This window comes from Vidua macroura, chromosome 8 (genome assembly GCF_024509145.1).
Source record: "Vidua macroura isolate BioBank_ID:100142 chromosome 8, ASM2450914v1, whole genome shotgun sequence".
NCBI lineage: Eukaryota > Metazoa > Chordata > Aves > Passeriformes > Viduidae > Vidua > Vidua macroura.
Genome location: NC_071578.1, coordinates 11,409,841 through 11,433,326, shown reverse-complemented (window position 1 = coordinate 11,433,326; position 23,486 = coordinate 11,409,841). Strand labels below are relative to the sequence as shown.

At 41.4% G+C, this 23,486-nt stretch overlaps 1 protein-coding gene across 1 annotated transcript in view; it reads left to right on the top strand.

The window, feature by feature from the left end:
• SORCS3 (sortilin related VPS10 domain containing receptor 3) overlaps positions 1-2,470 on the top strand; it is a 265,016-nt gene extending 262,546 nt beyond the window's left edge. Inside the window, exons 26-27 of the mRNA XM_053983733.1 lie at positions 1,641-1,801; positions 2,388-2,470. Coding sequence (XP_053839708.1) covers positions 1,641-1,801; positions 2,388-2,452 — 226 coding nt within the window. The 3' untranslated portion in view covers positions 2,453-2,470. The remainder of the gene's footprint in view (positions 1-1,640; positions 1,802-2,387) is intronic.
• Positions 2,471-23,486: the final 21,016 nt, after the last annotated feature.

Sequence of the window (23,486 nt, the reverse complement as noted above, 5' to 3'; positions counted from 1 at the left end):
CCTGGGACAGTAGTGCAGGACTTTGTGCTTGTGTGTGCTCAGAGTGATGTGGTTGTGGCCACCTGTGTCTATGTGAAGTACCTTGGCTCTCTGCCTCACAATTCTAAAGAGCTTTTCTCACCTTTCCATGCAAAGTTCAGAGACGATCACTGCTCTGCTATTGCATTGTTTGGAAGTAGAACTGTCTTCCACTATCTCCAGGCATGTTCTCATGTCTCTATGCAGTTCTTGACAAATTCTGGGCACTTAAATCCTATGGGAATGCATTAGTTCTCACTCATTTCCTGTGTAGTTCCTGTATCTTCTGGTGGCATTTATGGCATATTTTTAAACATTAGAAGGCAGGAGAAAGGGAGATGATAATGCGATTTGTCGTCTGCTGCTAAACATCCCAAATATGTCCTGGCTTGATGCTGGTTAAGAACAGAGTGCTAAATCAAGCCAATAGCACAAGTTCATTGAGGCCAGAACTTCACTGGGGTAAAATCAGTATAGACCTATTGAATTCATGACAGCTGAGGCAATTTCCACTGCTTTCAGTCTCTGACATATCCAATAGCAGTTAGATCAGCATAAAGATATGGCATTTTATATTACTTCTTTTGAACACATCTTCTTTCTCTCTCACTCCTGTGCGCTTTAAGGAGCTCAAGATATTCTCCAAAATTTCCATATTGGAGCAGTGTGAACTGCATGGCAGGAAGACTTTCTAAGAGCATTAGGAAAAACAGTCAACTTCCAACAGGCAGTGCAGATAATCCTGGCAACCCCCATGATGCTTAACACATTCCTTTTCAGGTCTCTCATTTAAACTTGCATTCCTCCAGGGATTACTACCTGTCTGTCTAGGCCTGTATAATCTGTCTACCTGCTTGACTCTCAAGGATATCATTCTAGCAGGCCAAGGTAACTTTGCTTGGGAGAAGGGGGAAGAAATAATCCCTTCACTTCCTTGGCTTCCTGAGCAGCAAGGAAAAATAAGTCCCTGCAAACTTGCATGAACCATAGCATGACAAACTGGTTTTTGCTATGGAATGGTAACAAATAGACTTTGGATGGGTGTTATGAGGTCCAAATCCTTTCTGACTCTGAGGCAGGAGCAATTCTTTATAACTCTTTCAGATGTGGCAATTTCTTCTGAGTCAGTGTGGGCCGGTCAGCAGCAACAAGCCCAGCAATTTTTTTGCTCAGTTGGTACTAGTGCCAAATTGATTTTTACTTTTGGTTTCCATTGCAATACTGATCATATAATAAATGCTGAGAGAGTTGACAATTGCAGCTAATTCTACTTAGTTAATTGCTGTTCTCTGAGCTGAGTGTCCACTGTGTGCACGATTTCTCATTTAAAAGGGCAGAATGCTGAAGTTTGCAGCTGAGGGAGCCTTTGTGCACATGATATGAAGACAATGGCCTGAGATTTGGAATACCTTAGCTGTTACTGGAATTAGTGGATGCTAAGGGCACTTTCAGAGATGAACATCCATGTGGTATTTCCACGATTTTGAGAGCTCATACTTTGCATCACTGCCAGTGCTGCATTTCTGGGATTGGTCTCAGCTTAGTTTTGTCTCATTAGTAAATGACATGCTGAGAATCCCTGTGTTACAAACCATGACCTCTCATTGTCCTTTCCTGTGCAGGAAAATCCCTTGGATTAACATCTATGCCCAAGTTCAGCATGACAAGGAGCAGGAAATGATTGGCTCTGTCAGCCAAAGTGAAAATGCCCCCAAAATCACCCTGAGTGAGTTCACAGACCCTGAGGAGCTGATGGACAAAGAGCTGGACACACGAGTGATGGGTAAGAGACAACCCTCAGCTGAGTTCTGTTCCACAGTCTGGGTGAAGATTTTGGTCTTCTGGGTATTAGGAGAGGCAGTGACTGTGACCCTGGGTAAAAGTAGAGCCCTAGGGCACTGGGATAGGGAGTAAATCTCTCTCAGCAGCAGGATAATGGAGTTTCTCTTACAGCTTTTCAGCTTTCCCCAGGGTAGGAACCTGGCTCCAGCAGTAGGTATAAAGAAGTTAGTAATAGCTGTGGCTCACACCTATTCCTGCTCATGACCCTGCCTCCCTTGTGGAGGAGTGCCAAATTCCCTGCACTCTTAGAAGAATCAGCTGAGCCAGGCTCACACTCTTGGTGTGCTGTGATTACAAGCAAATATGTCCCTAATAGCTTAATGAGTCTGCTGCTGGTCAGCTGAGCTGTAGTAATTGAGTTTTCTGCATGCTCCCTGCTTATTGCAAATGCATAAAATAACGTGTTACGTTTAAGCATCTTTTCTGTCTTTACACTTACATTACCAGATCCTAAAGAGTGAGAAGCAATATAGACGAAACTGTTGAAGCCACTGCACTGATTCTCTTCTCCATTTTCTCCTCCACAGGAAGCATCTCAACAATTGCCAACAGTGAAAGCACAAAGGAAATCCCCAACTGCACTAGTGTTTAATACTGAGAATCCACTTGGTCTACAGCATTTCTGAATTTTTATTTGTAATTATTATTGTTATAATTATTATTATTATTATTATTATTATTATTATTATTATTATGAAAAAAGAAAGAGTTATATGTCATTATTATCATTTGGGAGGGAATAGGGTGGGCTTTTTGTGTTTACCAGGGCTGCATTCATAAATAGCAGAGGTTCTTCATACACATCAGATTAGAAATAAAAAGCAAAGAATGAGTCAAGTGTGCAAAGAGATTTGAATGCCTGCTTCCTGTTACATACAGAATGGGAATTAAGTATTCAAATCCAACAGATAGGTGTTGTACCTTAGGCAAGATGTTGTAAGTAAATTGTCCCTTTTCAGCCCTTTTCAGAGTAAGTCATGAATCAGCTGCTTCATCCTGCCAGAGGGTTCAGACTGGGTTGTTGGACCAGGCTCTGCAACATGCCAACATCCCTCGCTTTCCAATGACATGCATGTCTCAGCTTTTTGCAGGCTCTTGCCTCTTTTAATTGCTTTTAATTTCAGTCACCCTCTGGCACTGCTGACTGCTGAGAAAGGGAAAAAACCAAAATCAGAGCAAACAGACATGTCAGTGTTCCTTGGACTACAGACTGTCTGGAGGGGACAACACCACAAGCAGTGAGGAGCAAGCCTGAGTTTATGAATGCAGCCTGAACCCTGTGCATGTGAATAGCGAGGATGCCGAAGGCCTACTGTAGATAATTACAATGTACATAGCTTTTTATTTCTTGGGAAATAATTTAATGTTTAGTAAAAGAAGATATGTTTAAAAGAAAACCTGAACCACACACACACACACACACACACACATATGCACGCCCACGTGCGAACACACACACACATGTACACGCCAGCCAAACAGGGATCCTGGTGAGCACTTGAATCACACTTTGGTTCCAAGTGTGTTCCAGTTGTCTGTCATATTTCAATCTGACACTGCTCTCTATAAAGAGAGTAGTATATTTCTCTATGTATAACTGCAAGCCTTTTTTTACATATATATATATATATATATATATATGGTGTCATTTCCTGTGATGGAGCAGAAAACAATATTAGCAGGCCAGACTATGAGCCTGTCATGAATATTTTAATGATGTTTATCATCTATTAATCTCTGTCACTGTTGCCCACTTCTGAGAATGATCTTAGTGACATCTGTTAGTGAAAATGAGGAAAAGAATCCTGAAATTATCACCATCTCTGTGTGGGTAAATATCAGCAGCCTTGCCATACCCAGCACAACCTCAGCTCAACAGTGGGGCAGGTTGCAGTAGCTTTATTCCCAGGGGGAAGTCATGCTTTTTGCAGTTCAGCTGATGCAGTGAAGTGCTATTTAGGATGTGTAAGAGTAGTAAATTTTGGCTGAGCATGATGTATGCGATTAGGGACTGCTCTTTGGAGAGGGCAGTGGAGGGTCAGACCTGCATTAATGACTATGAAAGGTTCTTTCTTGTGCTGCAGAATGGCAGCTTCCAATTCAGAGTGGAGATTTCTGCATGGTGGGTTGGTGTTTTCTGATTAGAACAGGGAGGTTAATGAAGAAAAAGTATTGAAAAAGCTCTTTAGAAATTTTTTACTACACTGAACTGAGGATATCCCTATGAAGAGGTGGAATTTTGGGGCAAGAGGTTGACTTAGTGGTGAGTTACTTTTTATCTATTTTTCTTGCGTTGATGTCAAAAATGAACCTTATTCTGCAGAGTATTGACTTGTAGGACGCAGCAGGAGGGTACGGAAGATTGGGGGTATGTCTAGGAAGATGTTCTAGTCTTTGTGTGCTAACAGGAGGCAGAAATGACAGCAGATGACAATGTTTGTTATCATTTCTTAGGATCTGAGTACAGGACTTAAATCACCTTTAATATTCCTGGGCTGAAATGAGGAGATGGCTGGAATTTAGGTGTTGCTATCTCTCTGCATTGCGACAGGCCAGTGGGCTACAAACCAGCCTCAGCCACACACGTTCACTCTATTAGTGGGTTGGAATGTCTTTCAAAGGTTAAAATCCTGATGACTCTGCAGGTGGAGAGAAAAGTGGTTAAACACAATTTTGCAGAACTCAGGAGATGTTTCAAGATTAATATTATAAATCTAAAAAATAAGGAAAAACTCTTTCTTGAGAAGTACTAAAACTAAATATTCTCAATTCTTTTCCATCAGATTTGTGGATTTTTTTTTCTGTTGATTTAAAAATATTTCTCTACTGTTTTCCCCTCACTTTCCTGCTGTGGTTTCTAGTGCAAGGTGAAGAGCGATAGCTGTGTTATTCTATTTAACCTTGGTTTCCATCCATCACAAGTGCATAAACTGTTGCATTGCTGTTTCTGTTCTACTGAAACGCCAGAGTAATTTACAGTAATGGCCCAGTCTGGTGATAAGACTGTTAGCACAAGGCCATAGCCTCCCATTTAGGTATAGGTGGGAGGGATGTACATAAACAATGGTCCCATGGGCTTTGAGCTAAATTGTGGGCTGATCTCATTCTTTGCTGATCATTAGGATTTGAGGTACTGCTGTGGTGAGCTGCTGCAGAGGACTGAATGTAAAATACTCAGTATTTTCTGTATTAACTTTTTCCTTTATAAACCATGAGGCAAAATGATGATTTTCATTGTTGTTTGGAATTTTGTAGGTTTTTCATGGGCTTCATCTCATGTTGTTTTAATAAGAAAGGCAGAGGATTACAGTTTTCACAATCTTTTTTCTTAATTTTTTTATTTTCACTTTTTTTTTACATTATATTCCATTGCTCTTTTAAAAAATTGCTGTTAAATGTCCCAAATGGGAGAAAGTAAGAAGGAAAAATTAAAAGGAAGCTGTTGAAAAAAATGGAAAAAATTTCACTTCTCAAAAAGAAATTTAATTAGTGAAGTTGAGAAACTTCTGAATGACACTTTTGGAGAAACATCTGTCTAGAAAGTAATTTTCCATCCAAAATGATCCTAAAATATCCTACAAAACAAACAAGAAAAATCCATGAAGTCAAAGCTGCATGTCAGAAAAACCTGACTGATTCTTATGTTTGCTCAAATTTCCTCTTCCATGAGATTTGGTGGGTGTCACTGCTTCTCAGTGCAGTTTGTCACACGCTGTCAGGACCAGGGTGTGGGCTCCAGGCACATTCCCAAGGTGTGCATGGGACCATATTTACCACGTCATTCCTGCTTCTTTAGGGCTTCTTTAGGTCATGGCTGATTGTGGCTGAAGAAAGCTTGGGGTCATCACTGAAATCTGCTCCTTTAGAATGCAAGAAGGGTGATTCCTGTCTATCCATGGGACCTCTGTAAGGTTTGGACTGGGCAGCCAGCCCTCTTCATCATTTTGAAAGTACTGAGCTGCAGTGTTAGCACAGACTGGAGTGTTTGCCACTTTTATTTGTCTTGCTGGGAAATAACAACTTGGTGGGGTCGTCATTAGGGTTTTTTCCCCTGCAAGTTTTACCCCCGAGGGAAATGTAGTGGAAATCCTTGAAGCTGTAGATTATTTACCTGAATAATGAGGGAAATAGGCAATGTCATCAATGGAACATAAATAACTCCCACACTGTAATTATGTAAAAAGAGGAAATGAAAGAGAGAGAGACAGAGAGCAAGAGACTGGGTCAGTGCCCTCTATCACAGCCAGCCTTTCCCCCATGATGGATTAGCTGTAATTTAGGAATAATGCATGAGGTCTGGAGACTACATGCAGCTTTTGGTTCTGTGTGGCTGACAGTCTGACATAAACCATGAATAGGTCCTTTGTTTAGTTTAACCAGTATTCAAGAACCCTACTATTAAACCTGGAAGGATCAGAGGTGAGACCAGAGTGGCAGGGGGCTACAGAATGTTTCAGACAAAGTTGTCATCAATGAGAGCATGTGTAGGAAGTGTGCATTTTCTTCTGGACTAAACTTTGGTTTCACAGATGTACAAAGATGTCCTGATGTCCTGTTCTCCTCCCTTCCCCTTCAATCAGCTCCCACACATATTCCAGGTCTAATGAACCGAACCAGAATCCTCACATTCTTTCTGATGATGTTGGACAATGCATTAAACCCAAACCACCACCATGGTTTCAAAGGATTAAATGAGACAGACAATTGCAATACCTGTATTGAACACAGTAATACAACTGCATGAGTCATATATATACATATATATATACTGTTCTTGGTTTTATTGTTCCATTTGAATATTTCTACTGTAAAAAAAGGCAGTGGTTTTGAAATTGTTGAAAATAAATGTATTTTTGTACATCAGAGTTACCCCTGGCTGCTTTTTCAATCCTTTTTCTTTTTAGATTTCCTTTTGGCAAAGTCTTCTTTCTCTTCTGAATTTCCCTTGACATATCTATCCCTCCAACTCTGTTGTTCAGGGTCATGCATGCACATGGAGTGTCAACAGAGAAATGTTCTAAGGCAAGACTTTTAAGATAAAAGAGAAAACAACTATCTCTCCTTCCTTCTTAGTGCTCCTCTCCAAAAATAATTATCTTCTTACCTTTCTGTTCTACAGGCTGATTCTCTTTTTGGAGCCTTGGAGGTGAATAGGAGGGGAGAACACTCTACTTGTACAAGCACAACCCCATAAATCCCATGCTCTCACCTATCTGATTTTATCTTGTAAGACTGTGAAGTGCCAATGTGGGGAAAAAAAAAAGAAAAGAAAGAAAAAGTTTCTTCACTCCTTGGCAGAAGAGACTGTTGAAAAACAGAAAAGAGAGCATGGAAATATGTCTCTGGATATGTATCAACCATCTCCACCCACACACATGCATGCATGCCCTAGTCTCCCTGCTTTCATTTAGGTCTGAGGTCCATAAACTACAGCTGTTTCTACTTTTCCTTTATGTCAGAAAGCTGAGAAAGTCAGGCAATGAAGGACTGGGTTGGCTGTCCCTGAGTGTGATGTATGAGATGCTTTCAGCATCGCAGAAGACCTCTCAGCTTTTGAAATACTTGTGTCTGCCCCTCTTTACAGCAGTGATAGTGTAACACTTGTGTTCATGGGATCCTGAACTACAAGTTATGGACAGACAAGCACAAAGGATGAAGTTGCCATGGCTTAACAAGCTACCACTGAGACCCAGTGCTCAACTGTTCAGAAGCCCAGCTAAGTGCAGCTGTGAAGTCAAGTGCAGGCACTTAAACTTCATAGCCTAGAAATATGAGCAGTAGCTCAATCTTTGAATCCAGCTGTTTTTTCTGTGATGGAAGGACCTCTTATTCTCTTTTTTAAGGGCAGTGTAAGCATTGTTTACTACATTATGAAATTGTCATGGCTGTGCCAAATGCTCCTCTATTAGGGAATATGGTGCTGCTCAGGAAAATGCAGCATAACTACTCCTGGAGTCAGCTCTTCACTGTCTTGTTTCACTCATGGCACCCCACACTTCAACAGGCTGAGGCTGTGCTCCGCTGACTTTGCCTTCTTTGCCTGGGTCGTCCCTTTCCCTTGGCCCTCTCCCCAGTGAAGTACTCTGATTATTATGGACTATCAAAGCACCACTGCATTACTGACATATTATTGTAATACATCACTTGAGTGCTGGTCTGCTGTTGTATATCATGGTGCTACATGAGAGAAATGACAGGTGGCAGGAACCCCAGACCCAGAGACAGATCACTTTTCTAAGCTTTATGGCCTGCTTTTTTTTTTTTTTTTTTTTTTTTTTCCAAAGATGGCAAATAAAGGCAAGGAAAGCAGTATTGGACTGCTGCCATGAAGCTTTCAAAACCTTTAAATATATTTATCTATACATTTTTCCCTTGACCCTGAAACATTAATTAAACAAATTTGCTGATGTTTCTATATGAGACTATTGAGATAAGTTTATTTTGGGTCACGGAGGAAAGAACAATTCCTCACTAGGAACTGTTTCATACGTGTCTGTGAGAGAGCAGAAAAGAAAGATTTGTCCTTGCAGAACAAAAAAAAAAAAAAAAAATTTGTTCCTGAATTTCAAAAAAAATATTATTAGTAGGTCAGTTGACTGTATTTTAGATGTAGTTGTGCAGGTAGAGGTAGGACAGAAGGCAATTGTGCTGTTGGGATTTTACCCTTGATAAATATAAAAAGATTTGTTTTACAATTGCTTTATGCTGGTTCTACCTGTTCAGGCCCCCTGATATCAGTGAATTTAGTCTTGATTTACACCAGTCTGAGCTCTCACATTAAGAGGAGTTACATGCATACTTCAAGGACAGAATAAATCCTTTTTAATGCCTTATTGTGAATGTCAAGCAGTTTTCAGACCAAAATTTAGGGGAGATTGTAATACTACTAATAATAAAAAATCACATACAGGGGCATAGTTGGAAGGCAGGAGTAGCGTGTTTATTAAACTAAACAGAAATGTTATGATGATGTATGTTTTTAAAATCTTCTGTTGGCTACATGAACCTAGAAGAAAAAAAGGAGAGAAAACCTGGAAGCCAGATGTGAAGCAGAGGGAGGAAGAAGAGAAGTGGATCAGGCTGGCTGAGATCCTGTGGCTGACCAGAAGGCACAGTGAGAGGCACATGGTTGGTTAATCATTTAATGACTTTAGCACAGGAAGTTTCTAAAGTCTCAGGCTGGATCAACTAAATCAATAGGAGATGTAGCACATTCAGGCCATATAAAATGGAGTAATCTCTGCTTCCACATCCTGATGCTCAGCATTGAAATTCAAATTTTAAGCAAGTGATTCCCTACTGAAGTCCCAGTGTTGAGCATTGAGGGTCCTGATAGAGCAGTGTTGGGTGAGTGAAAGCTCAGGCAGGATTTGTTGCCTGGTTTCAAAGCTCAGCCCAGGGTTGCATGTGATTTTATTCGTTAGGTTGGGTGGTTGCTGTGAAAAAGAAGCGGCTCCTGATGCGGGTTGTAAGGAAAATGGACCTGAAGAGGTCAGTGGGGGAAGAAGAAGGAAGATGGATGACAAAACACTGCAATATTTCTCAGTTCATGGGACTCAATCCTCCTTCATGGATATTAATTTGTCTGTATGCTGGGTGAAACAACGAGTTAAAATCCTTATCTGGGAGGGGAGACAAGGAGAAGCCTTACAGGGATCTGTGTGAATGGGCCATCAAGAATGGCTAAGGCAATTGTCTGGGCTAGGACAAGGGGTGCAGCTACCTATCCTTGTCCTTTTGAAATGAGCATTCCCTGAAGAGACCCTCAGAGAAACCAGGAACACTAGAGAAATTTTAATGAGTACAATGAGTGGTGAAAATAAATGTGAGATAATCTGACAACCAAGATAAATCAAAGTCAGCCTGGGGAGCATGTGTTGCTGTGCATCTGGAAACATTTGGGTGCACTTACAGTGCCCCAGCATATACACACCCCTCATTTCGGAGTGGTTCTGGGTCTCATGAGAGTCCACAAGGATGGAGAAAGACTGAGACCCATAACATGCCACACAAAAAGTTTCTCTTCCCTCAGGAGCCCTCCACGGCGTGCATGTGCTGAAGGGTGTGAGGCTTATTGCAGGCAAGTTTGAAAGTCTAAATCCATTTGTGGCTCTGGACCTTACTGCCTAATAATATCAGCTACACTCGGAATACTCTCAGATTCTGTTAGGAAAACCTGTGAGACTATGGTTTTAATTTTTTTTTAACCTTGAAATGTTCCTGTCAGTTCCAGTCTACAGGCTTTTAGAGATCTGAACTGAGCTATAAGACATTGAGGGACTTTCCTTTTTTTTTTTTTTTTTTTTTTTTTTTTTTTTTTTTTTTTTTTTTGGTGTAAAACTTCCCTTCCTTTTGTAGGTTATGCAGAAAAGTCTCAGCATAAGCTTCAATAAGCTTCAACCCCACTTTCACTCACTGCACTTTGGAACTATGAATAATTTACGATATGGATAATATTTACTGTGTGAACAATGTGTCCATTTCTAAAAGGAAAAGTCACAGAAAGGGCAAGCACATGCAATCCTGTGGCTTTGGTGCAGGAGAGCCTGGAGATGCTGTTGACATCAGTGGACACTTTTCCTCTGGATCTGTCATTAACTCCTGCAGACCTTGGGGCACACCCTCACTCTGCACAAACACTCATGAGCATGCCATAGTCCCTATAATTTACCATCAGAGGAGGGGGATTTAAGAACAGCTGCAAATTACTTATCAATTCAAAATGCTTTCATCAGCCTTGAAACATAAAGTGATCCTGAGTAGTAGGAGGGAATTGATCTAACTTATTTATTTACCTGTTCTAGTAATGAATTTTTGACAAAGCTATTTGGAGAACAAGATGTGAAGATGATGCAAAGTCTAAGCAAATTAGGGCAGACTATGCCAGGCTGAGAACCAAATTCCTGCACATCAGTCTGGTGGAAGTTTCTGGGCTTAGGAACTCCTGAGTCAGCCCAGGGCTGTTCCATGGGGACAGAGAGCAAGAGGGAACTGAAGAAAAGGTTTAGTTCCTTACCTAAGTGGCTATTTGGACTTAAACCACTAACCTAAGGTCATGCATTAGTTTCTGTTTTGGGCTAAGGTGGGTCTCTGCACGCAGTTAAGTTCCATCATGTCTGAATCTTAATTTCCATTTGTAGCTGCTGCACACCAACAGTTTGCAAACTGGGCTGGACCTTCCCCACAGACCATCTGGCTAACATTAGGAACTCTGGCTGTAGGAGAGCCTAAAAGGGACACCTAGACTGGAAGGTGTGCTAGTGTTTTGGTTTGTTGATTTTCTTAGATGGTAAAACCCTGCCTCTAGTTTTTAAATAATAATTAATAGCTCATCAGGAATGTTGGCTTCAGAAGTTATTACTATGCTTCAACAGATGTTCAACCAGTCAGATTATTTAATTAGCTTCATTTAGCTCTTTAACCTCATAAATCTGTGAAGGCTGTGACAACGAAAAGGAAAATGAATTCATGAAAATAAATCAATACCCTAGACCTTAATATAGCCTGAAAAATTTTGATCCAAGCACCACTGAAAAGTTTGGGGAGCAAACTGAATGCTTGTCTTTGGGCTATAAATCACACATGAGCACAGTTTTAGAGGAAAATGCCCTGGATTCTCAGCACAGCATTCTTGGAAAGTGGGAAAGGTTTTACACACAAAAAGCCTTTGTGTGTAGGGTCTGGTTTAGCATTGGAGAAAACTTGCATGTGGTCCCTACCTTTAACACTGACTTAAGATGTGACTTTCAGAAACTCTGTTTGTTTTTTCCTGCCCTCCTTAAACAGTGCAAATGTTGTCTCAACCGCAGTCCAACCCTAAGGATATTTCTTGAAATTCCTCCAGAGAAGAGGGTCATCATTTCAGACACTATTTGGAAGAAAACCCTCTCTGCTTCCTGTTCACCAGGATGCCTTGGGAGACTGACTCCCTGATTTCCTCACCTCTGTTACTTAGCTTGGGTAATAGCAGTATCACTCCTGTTATACTAAAAACCTTTTTATGTTGTTTTGAAGTGGGTGGATTGATAGATAGCCTAGGAACCTGCCAACATATCTGCAGAGCCCCAAGGCCACCCTAGCCAGTGAAGATGGAACACTAAGTGACAATTTGGTTGCTTCACTCACCATGGGTCATCTGTAGTACTTGGAGCTGCTGCAGACAAATAAGGTTAGTGCTCAATGTGTGCGAATCTGACTTGGAAAATAATCCTCCTCTGTTCAGTTTCAGGCCATTCAGTGAGCAAATCTTTCTATTGCATGGCAAGAACCAGCCATTGCCAAGATCCTGGACCAGCAAGTAGACTGGCGCCTCTGCATTTACTGCACTCATACATTGTGTGGTTACAGGGGACACAAGTCGGTAAATCAAAGCATACAGTGACCCACTTCATCCTCAACATGCTTGGAAGTAAAGGGTTTTATTCCCATGTGTGGTATTTTAAAATGTGTTTCCCTCATCTTCATTTCAAAAAAATACTTTGTTAACAGACTTTTGCCCTCCAGAGACCAACTTCAAACAAGACATCACAGAGGAAAAGCTCCATTCAGTAAGGGCTTTTTTGTACCTTTTTTGGCTCCAGAAAACCATTTTTTTTCCTTAATTTTTCCTTCCAACAGTTTCATAGAATGTATTTCACAATATGCCTGACTTACATAAACCAGAGGGGATGGAAACCTGCACATGGCCGGAATGGATTTGCTCCAGAAACTTCTGAAGGTCAGTTTTGACTTTGTTCTGACCTCTGTGGAGTGGGATTGAGGTCAAGCATGGACAACATAGCCCATATATTTCCTTGAAGCCTGCAATTAATTTTTTTTTTTTTTTTTAAATGAACCTGGTAACACTTTCTACACAGCATGCACCAGCCATTGCTCTGGACTGTGTTTTCCTGACTGCAGCACTGCAGTGGGTCTGCTCTTCCTGTTGCTATTGCCGTGGTAGGTAACCTCACCAATTGCATTTGTCTATTTTTTATAGTCAGATACTTTCCTATGGCTGTGTTATGGTTTAGTTTTCTGGTTAGCTGCTTTCTTTCACCTCCTGTACCACCATCTACTTCTCTGCCTTTCTTACTTGCTTATATCCCTGCTCAGAAATTTCCACCAATGCAGCCAGTTTAGTGGAGAGGTGAAATTCACCCTTGTTAATTCAAAGGTGGGGAAGAGGAGAAATCTGACTGTTAAGGATGGCCATCTTCTGCATCTTTACTTCACCACCACAAAATTTAAGTTCAAAATGTTCAGGCAATGTGACCTCCCTCCTTCTGAGAGTTAAAAACCATCATCTGCTGTGTCTGCTTGCAGGTTAGGGACACCCTTCTGCTGAAAGCATCTTACTCAGGCCAGGCTTTGATGTCACCTGTGAAGAAATGGCAGGACTCCGAGCTAGTGCTCAGTTTATCTTGTTTCCCTGTTCCCATCCTGTAGGAAAACAAACAAATAATGTTTACATTTGTTGCCTTTGTTGCCTCTCTGTAGGAAAGATGCTACCTTTGTATATGTTGGTCTCATCACTTTTTAGCCATGACAGAACTAAGAATGAAATTGCAAGGGAAGAAAATGCTTGTAACAGTTACATTTTTTTTTTTTTTTTGATGAAAAATACCTCCCAGGTAAAGGGAGACATTCTTCTCTGATAAATCCCACATTTTGTGCAGGGCATGAACAAGTAGGGCTGAGGTTCTCATGGTAACCCATCTTTAGTACTGTTATTACTGTCAATACCCAAACAATCTTCTGTTTTCTAGCAGTTAAAAAAAAACCATAAAAATATCTTTCAGTACAATCAGGAGGGCTTCTTTTAGAAGCTCTTCTTTTAGAACTCCAATGCCTTTAAAAACATAGAGTTTTTTTCTTCCCCTTTCATTTCTTTAATTTTTTTTAAAATGAAGAATACAACAGGGATTAAAATGAAAAAGGATCTGGAATCATTTTGACTGAGAGGAAAGAAATATTTGTACATTATTCATTGTACTCTCAGTTATTCATCAAAAGTTTCATTCTTCAACTAAAGTCTTTTCCTTATCTTAAAGCCACTGACATGAATATATATCACCAAGTTAAAAAGATTGAATTACACTTCTCCTGCTGCTGCTGAGATTCATGGAAGCTCAAAGCCCAGCCTAGTCCCTAGGTGTATCGAGCTACTGCATTTTATGATTTTCGGAGAACAACGCTAACAGGGTTTGTCTCTTCATTGTGATACGGAGATGATTGAAAATGTGCTGCTGTATTGCTTGATAAAAGACCGTTGCCAAAAAGGAGAGCAGCTTTGTCATTTGAGAACATTACCCATGGGGTTTCAGAGACCTACTTGACAGCAAAAGCTTTAGCAGATTTTTTTTTTTTTAAAGCAATATGTTCTCCAATGCCACTGTCAACAGCTAGAACAAGAGATAAGAAGGAGCTGAGATGTGATCCATAAAATCTTCCCCGAGTATTGTGTTGCCCCATAAGTACCAGGGAACCAAGTGACATTTTCTTGCTCTGGTTCTTAGTGCTTGTTCAGAGAGAGAATCACTCTTGGTTTGTGCTGCTCTCGGTTCATACACCAGCTCACAGTTCCTGATGTCTGTTCTGTGGGTGCCCAGGTTCAAAATGAGCGGGCAGAGCACGGTGCTGCAGACTCAGTGCAGGGGCACTGACTGCCCACCCTGACTCACTGCTTTTTGGAGTTGCAGGGGAGAGTTTTGCTGCCACAGTAATACATGAAGTGCAAAGAAAGGTGTTTTAAAGTGAATTTGGTGTGTTGAATGTGCACAGGTAGGACATGTCCTCCGCAGGATATACTGTGATATCTTGAGGCAAAGATGTAGGGATGCTCTACTCCCCAGCCATCTCTGTGATGGCAAACAGAGTCATTTTTAGGTCCTGCATTGTGGGGTCAGCAATGAGACTGGAGCACTCCTTAGTTGGCAGCATGCAGGATATGGCACAGCCTTGCTCTGAGCAGTTTCAGCTGTCACCCCTTTCCTTACCACTGCAAGGGAGGAAGGGCTGTCCCTGGGGATCCTGCACCAGGACACAAAATTGGTGGCATCAACTTCAAACTCACCGAGATGGGACAGTGAGAAGGGCTTGCATGTGTCCTGGCTTTCCCAGTGCATCCTGATAATGTGGGTCTTGGCTCATTTTACCTTTGACACACAGGGGCTTAATTTTTTCTCGATCTTTTTGAAATATATTGAAAGAGCCAGTTCACACCAAGGCGCCTCAAATTCACGACAGACAGAGTGCTGAGACCCTCTCTCATACCTGTGTCACAGGTGCTGATGTGGATGCAAGGGCAGCTGTTAATGTCCCAGGACCAAGGAGCCACATCAGTCTGCAAAATGCTGCTGTGACCTTTAGCAGGAGGGAACTCAGTGGATAAAAAAATCCTCTTGGTCCTTGTGGCCTAGGAAGCGTGAGTTCAGTTTCATGACAGACTCTTAGACAGAGATAACATTTTCACCAAGTTTGTTTTGCATTTCTGGATGCAAGGCCACCAAATAGTGTGTAGGATCACGGCAGCACCAACACAATGTAAAAATATCATCTAAGGATGTCAAATGCTGTTACACAGCTATTTGATTTGCTAGCACTTCAGACCTAGAGCATTTCACTGCAGAACTGGTTCTGTACACAGCCACACAGAGGCCTCCAGACCTCCTCAGCCACCTTCTCCTGTCACGATCCACAGGTGCATTTTTGTCCCTGTCCTGTTGTTTGGGCACCCACCAATCCTTGTTTTGCTCCATCACAAGGAGTGTTTGATGATCTGCACTGAGCCATATGTCATTTTGCAGGAACACACCTTTAATTGGAAAATAGACCACTGCAATTTGAGAAGGGCTGAGCTCTAACTTGCCAAGGTCATGTGGAGATATCTTGAACTGAGAGGAGTTTGAGAGAGGGAAACCAAATCTAAAATCCCCATTGAAGTTCAGGAAAACTGGATAAACTAATGACAAAATGGCCAAGAGAAAAAAAAATAGTGACTTGGTTAATGACATTTCAGATTAAATGGAACCAGTTTAGTATAGTGATGGAGAGAAATGTATTTTTAGAAAACATAAAGGGCCTTTACACATCTCTTCCTTGTCCTTGACAATTCAGCAAAGGTTGTTTACCTGGTTGCCTCACTCAAACCATAATACTTGCAAACTTTTTCCCCTCTTGCTGCTGTAAAGTTCAGAAAAGAAAACTGGTGTTTAAACTCAGCCCATGCGGCCCTCGACTTACCAATTTGAAGAAACAGATTGTGAGGTCCAATGAGAAATCACCTTTCTGTGATTTGAATACCCTTCCTTCTCCCTAAATTATGAAGTGATGCTGGGCAAAAAGTAGCTGAGGCAATGTGGTTTGCTCTCATGCTGCTTGAGCAGCAGGGCTGAACCAGGCAGATGACCAATTAGTGAAGGCAAATAGCACAGGAGCAAACTCTTTTGAGCCAGGCTGCTGCTCCAAATGAAATGAAGGTATTTTCGGCCTGTGCCCAAAATTAAATGAGGCTTAAGTTAATCCAGATGTCCTAGCTATGCCCTCAGCATCAGTATTGATGTACACTATGCTTGTGCTAGGGTGTGTTTTTAATAAGAGGACAGAGACTGTGAGGAATTTGGAGAGGTGTCTGCTTTGTTTTGAACTCGTAAACCTCTTAGTTTCCAAGACCTGTGCAAAAGCCTAAGGAGGTTTTTAAAGCACAAATAAGAAAATACTGAAAAACCCCACTTGTGCCATTTCTGCTACCAGAAAATGTGCCAGTAGTAGCCGGTTCCTGAGGTAATAAAGAAGGAGGTCACAGCCCATCAGCTCTGAAGCTGCTGGACTGGGAGGATGGTGTAAATCAGTGCAGTGCTCTGATGCCAGTCACACCAACTTCCAGGGAACTGCACTGGGTTGTACCAGCCCTGGCTCTGACCCCTTGCAGTGCTGGATTGAGATGCACCAGGCCAAAACAATCTCTTCAGCAGCTGCCCTTATTTCACAAGTTAACTTTTTTGTCTGTTTCCCCCTTCTGAACTCTGGAGCTCTCTCTTTCCACATGAGCTGAGCTTCCTTGAAAACGATTGTTTAATGGGAACATCTGGTATGTTAATGGAAGACTTAGTACTCCTTTTCCCTTCAGTAAATGCTCATTGCGTACCTTAAAAGTTGATCTTTAGTTTTCATTCCCCGAGCAGAGAAAAAAATATGGATCATTACTTGACAGAACAGCCTGTGCTCTTTAGTTACTCAACATGTGCAGGTGTAAACTGCAAGCCCTGACTTATGGGCTTTCCTCATAATTAAAAGTTTTCTTCTATAAACTCTTGGTTTCTGATGAAAATGTAGCAGTCCTTCTTATTGTTCAATTAGTGCTAATTAGATATTACCTATGTGCAATACTCCTTTTTGTTCAATAACCACAATCTGGGACATTTCTGGGAGGAAAAATATCTTACAAAAAGAACTCCACAAAAATTTCTGAGTTCTTTTCCATGGGTGCTGTGGAAAATTTTAAAATGAAAGATAAGTAGGTATAAAAAAAGGTTTGATTTGTATCCATATTTTTACTTTCCTTCTCTTCCCTCTTCCTCTTTGCAATGCAGGTGCTACACAGAGATAAATGCTGCATGGGCTTTTATAACAACTGGCTTGGCAAACATCTGGTGCTGTTGGTGAATTCATAGGCTCCATAAAGTTTTGTTCATGCACTCTGATGACTTTTTGGCTTAGCTAGCTTTAGCTGAACTCCTTGCCAGCTGAAAATGATTTACGATCATCCAATGGGAATTGTATAGGCCACACAGAAAAAGTGGATGTGCAAAGTTTTAGGGCAAGATGCTGCATATTAACACAGTTGCTCTAATATTGAATCATTATGACTCCCAACAGATTTGTTTTGATTTATGCCATTCCTGACCCTGACATGAACAGTTTTGGCATGAAAATGGTTGAGGGTCACCTTCCCTATGGACTCAGGAACACCTTAAATGGGGATCTGGAATCTATGATTTCTTTAGGACAGGCTCATAAACTCTACAGATGGAAGCAATTTGGCAAATCCCATGGCAAGGAAAATGGATATAGCAGTGGGCAATATCCATCCCTGCTTTGAGTGGTAAGAGTCTGCTGTGAATCAGCCTGGTACGGCAGTGGCACTGATTGTACAAATGAAATGATGGGCACTGGTTTACCTAAATGCATTGGAGCCTCCAGAAAAGGCAAAAGAGAATTGTGTTGTTGGGGTTGAAGCACTAATTATTTTGGCTAAGGGAGAGCAGGGCAGAATTTCACTCTCTACAACTTCCTCACTCTGTACAACTCCCTGAAAGGTGGCTGTGGTCAGGTGGGGGTTGGTCTCTTTCTACAGGCAGCACTGACAGAACCAGAGGACACAGTCTCAAGCTGCGCCAAGGGAAATATAGGTTGGATATTAGGGAAAAGGTGTTTTATGGAAAGAGTGATAAAGTACTGGAATGGTCTGCCCATGGAGGTGGTGGAGGGTGGTAAACCATCCCTGGATGTGTTTAAAAAAAGACTGGATGTGGCACTTGGTGCCAAGGTTTACTTTAGGTGTTAGGGCTGGGTTGGACTCGATGACCGTGAAGGTCTCTTCCAACCCAGTGATTCTGTAATTCTGTGTGATTTATGGCATGAAGCAGCAGCTTGGTCTGAAAATCATGAAACAGAAGCCATTTACCATTCTTTTGGAATGAGTCAATGTAAAAGAGATAGAAAATTATGCCAAAGTTTAGAAAATGCCATCCTGACCCCTCTGTGTCAGGTAGAATTACCCTTCCCTGCTAGATTGGGTCAAAACTAACAAGTAAGATGATTTGCAATGGCATGACTCATCAGCCTGTGCCTCATCCACCTGCCCAGCCAACTGTCAGGGAAGCACTGGCTGCATCCAGCTCTGCAGTTGTTCCAGTTCATCCTCAGTCAAGCCAAGCAAGGTGTACACACCATTTGAAACTGCCTGCACATGCTGTTTGAATGACAAGCAGAAAAGGAAACTCCAAGTCAGAAATCAGAGCCTCCTTTCCAATGACTGACGTGCTAGGGCACGTGGAGTGCTTGTGAGGATCCCCTACCCTTCACTGCCCTGCAGGCTGCAGAAAGTAGCATCTTGTCTGTCTATTCTTGCTTTACTTTTTCCCACTCTGCATTGCCAAAAAAAGTCATATTTTGAATAATGATGAAAATTTGTTGCTTTTAAAATCTTCTTAATCTACTTGCAATTCCCTGTAGGGGAGCTCAGAGCCTCCTATAAAAGACCTCTTGGTCTTTTGGCCTCCGGTTGTCTGAGATATTCAGAAAATCTGTGCCACATCAGCTGGGACTTTCAAATGACCTCATGTACCACCAGGCACAGTCTACATAGGACTGATTAAAATATATTCACCTGGTAAATGACAGCTTAGCTATCCTGAAAATCAATCCATCTTCTCTATAATTTGGAGACAATGTGTCCCACTCCCTTAATTTCTGCCTAACCATATCCTCTTTTGTTGCAACAAGACGCTGTTCTCTGTGTGGGCAGCTTGGTCCCACTGCTCTTCCCCTCTACTGCTTCTCTTTCAAAAATGCAAACGCTGTTCATCAGGAGCCTGCTGTTTCCTAGACATTTTACTACCAGCCTTGTGACACTGGCAATTTGGATAATTTTGCTCTAAGCAGATTTCATTGTGCAATTATAGGATCAGGACTGTGTCAGGTGAGCTATACAAATGATACTTTGAATGCCTCTTTGGGGGTTTTGCCTGTGTGTGGTGTTGTTTTGGTTCACTTTTATTGAGCTTCAGTCTCAAAAATAATAGACTGTTCATTTATTCTCTGGGTTTTAACAACCACCATGGTAACCATCAGACACCACAGTTACACAATGTTTCACACCTTTATTTATTATTTCAATGCTGCCTTCTGAGCTTTATCATGGAAATGGGATAAGTGAGTTAAATGCAGGTAAAAGGTGGCCAAAGAAGATTAAAGCCAAGACCATCACTCTCTGCTGTGGTCAGAAACTTATCTTTCAGAATCTATTTTTGATTTACTAACACCTATATTGGAAGTAACAGGACTTAATGACAGGGTTGGCTGAGTTGCTGAAGGTTTCACTCAGAAAGAGATTAGGAGGAATCTTCTGACCATAAACACTAGAATTAGCGCTCCCCCAGACTACACAAACCAGGATTATTGTTCTAAATTATGTTTAATCAAGAGCTTGAAGCAAAGAGATACCATTTGTTTTTAGAAGTTTCTCTGATGAAAAGGGAAAAAAAATGCCCTGTTGGATGGATAACTTCCTTCATCTCTTCTTTCACCTTCTGCATCACTCTGAGCAAACCTTTGTTTATCTTTATAGAAATTAACCTTTAGCTGAAAAAAAAAATATTCAACCCCCAAAAAACATACTCAAACCCTAACTTAATGAGACTTGTGTACTTTTTCTGTGGAACAGCTCTCTACATACAGGCTTCTATTTTCTTGTTTCCCTTTAGGGGGTATTAACTATGTAAACAACTTCAAAACAAAGAGGCAGGATTATCTCATTAGGGAAAACCATCCCTGCTTCCAAAGATCTCCTGGGAAGCAGGAGAAGTTCATTAAAGCCAGGGTGATGTGAAGGCTTTGTGCACATGCAGAAATGGAACCACCATGAAACATTAATAACCTCAATGCATTAGCAAATCTTAAGCTAGAGTAGAATTAGGCTGCCTCTGGGGACCCATGAGCACCTCCTTGGATTTTGTTTTTTTAATGCTAGGGAAAATCTAGCCTTCAAATTTTAATTTGAAGAGCAAAACACTTTGATGATGTGAACTGAAGAAGGCAATCAGGCTGGCCCTATGCCACTGACATGAAGAAAGTGAGCATCCCAATTGTCAGCTGCTGCCCTTGATCCAGTCAGTGGTATTGCCAAGACAGAGCTACTTAATCCATATTGCCAAATAAAGGCTCACCTGATTTCTTTTCCTTTTGATTCTCCATGAGCAGAGTCCACTGCTGAATCACTTTTCTTGCTTTGATAAGTAATAACCACATGCTGGCCATTTATAAAGCACTGAAAAGACATTTGGCAGTGTTATGTCAACAGTAGGCAGCTGTTCCAGGCTGTATTAATCCCAGTGGAAATTACTGTATAGGTCTCTCCTATGAGTTATGATCTCTATTAAAGTTGGGTGACATTTCTCCAAGGAATACTTTGTTCAGCAATGGTAGAAAAAAAGCACAATTTCAGATGCATTGAAACCTTGCGAAACAATTTATGCTGAAATCTACAAACATTATCAATCTGAAGAAAAATATATACCTCTCTCCCCAAGAAATTTAGTTTAGAAATGATGGATCAAGTTTTTTTTTAAAGTTGCTATTGAAAAAGGAGACCAAGCCTTTGATGAGAGGTGGTGTCTTCCACAGTTTTTGAGTTCTTCTGTCTTCCCTTCCTCTTGTAGCACAGGGTGGAAGGAGCAGGTCTCACCTGGATGACAAAGCTTTCAAGACTGGAGGATGTGGAGAATCTGAGGAGTGTGTCTGTGATACAGATTGTTTGGGAAGAAGGCATATGGTACACTCCACTGCTTCTCATCTTGGACAGTGTGTGTGTCCTTGAAAGGCAGGAAAAGTCATCCTGAGTCAAAGTAAGGCACGAGCCAGCCCAGGGCCCTCCTTTTGGCAGTGGCTGTATGAAAGGCTTATGGACAAGAAGGAGCAAGGCAAGTCAGTGAGATACTTCTTTCCTTGTGCTCTGCCTGCTTCAACTGTGACTAGGCTTGGGACTTTCTGAGTCTGATGGAGTCTGTGTAACTTGTAACCCTGAAAAGATCTTTTCCAAGCACCTCAGCAGTTTCCACTGGACCACAGCATCCTTCAGTAAAGGACACTTCTGCCTGTCATGATTTGCTCAGTCTGAGAACCACCAGTCTTGAAGAGAAGGAGGCTAACCTTTCTCTTCATTGTTTTGTTTGCTCTTTTAAGATTCACAGCTGTCTTTTGACCCAAATGACAATGACATTTCTATGGTACAATTGTCCACTGTCTATGGTGCATGAAGCATGTTGGGATTGCCTGAGCCAAAGAACTAACACTGCTATGTCAGATGCTATTTTGCTGATGCCAGCTGAGCTGCTGTTCTTTATTTCAGCCCTAAAGTTAGCCAAGAACACCAGATCCTCCACCAGCAAGATCCACAAAGCACCCATGGTATGAAGTTCCCACTGTGCCATGATGCCTGAATGACACTGGTTGGTAAGATCAGGGTGGAGAGGAAAAAGTAGCTGTGCCTACTCACCCTTGCAAGGTGTCAGTAACAGGCAAGGACATTAAATACTCCTCACTACCACTGAGCAGCCCTAGCAAGCAGCTGTGTGTATTGGGAGGGAATCCGAGGGAGTATCTTCACACTGGCAATCATTCTGAGCTATAATTTGATTTTAATTCTTTGTCCAGACCTATTATTAGGAATACCCCCTCTTAAAAAACCTGGCATGGGTGAAATTCAAGCTAATCCCTCAGAAAGTGCATTTTTAAGTTTTCAGTTACTTTTTTCATAAAAAGAATGAAATATTAAGAGTACATTTACATTTGTAGACACATGATGTGGTGCATTTGGTGCATTTCCTGTTTGTCTGAGGGATAAGTTCTTATATGAAGCAAAGCTTTTATTCAAGTTTTAAACTTTAATGTTGGTTAAAAAGTAATAACACATCTATGAGGCATGGGTTTGGAGGTAAATATTTAAAGGAATTGCATAAATCTGCCTTGTATCAGGGGCAAGGGTTTGGGAAGGATGCTTCCAAATTTGGAAAGGGAACATTTTTATCATTTGTGTAGTGGATCAAATATCAGTCCATCGTCCTCTGCCTTTCCCCAGTCAGTGGAGAACTTGAGTATCTTTGCCAACAGCACAGTGTCATTTTCTTTGTGATTTGTGCATGCCTGGTGCATTGATTTTGCCATGGCAGAAAGCAGAGCAAGCTCTCTCTTTAGTGGAGAACTCAGAAAGACAATGTGTAAAAGAGAATCATTGTTTTAAAAAAAACAGCTTTTCACTGTTCTTGATTCTTGCTGAGACAAACAGTTCTGGAACCATCCTCAGACTGAGCCTGCCAGCATGTGTGCTATCAACCTCTGGGTAATAGCCTAGATTGGAAGTTGGCTGTGGAGTTGTTTTTGGAAGGCTAATACCTCATGCAGCTTGTGACACTCTTAGTTATTTGCTCCCTTAGAGCAGCAGGGGCACATTGATCCTTGGGTGTCCTGGTGGTGCAAACACATGGTATCTTTTAGCTCTCTCGAGCCCTGACTCCATCAGCTGGTGTAGACAGAGCTGTAGCTACACATCCTGGAAGTCCATTTTTCAACATTCCCCCAGGAGGAGAGACATATCTTTAACTGGATGTGATAATTTTCTCAGGTTTCAAAACTGGTTCTTGACAGCATCCATTTTTAAATTCTAACCAAGGAACTCAAGATCTAATATTTTTTTTAATATTTTTATTAATAATGACAGTCAAGTCTTTTATTGCTAAATTGGAAAGTACCAGACGGGGAGCTGGGAGGTTTCTCACAAGCTGGGAGTCTGTACCAGTGCCCTGGGCCAGTGTGTTCTATAATAGCCCAAAGTTACTATTAAACAGAGCAAGCAGTTGGTATTTTCA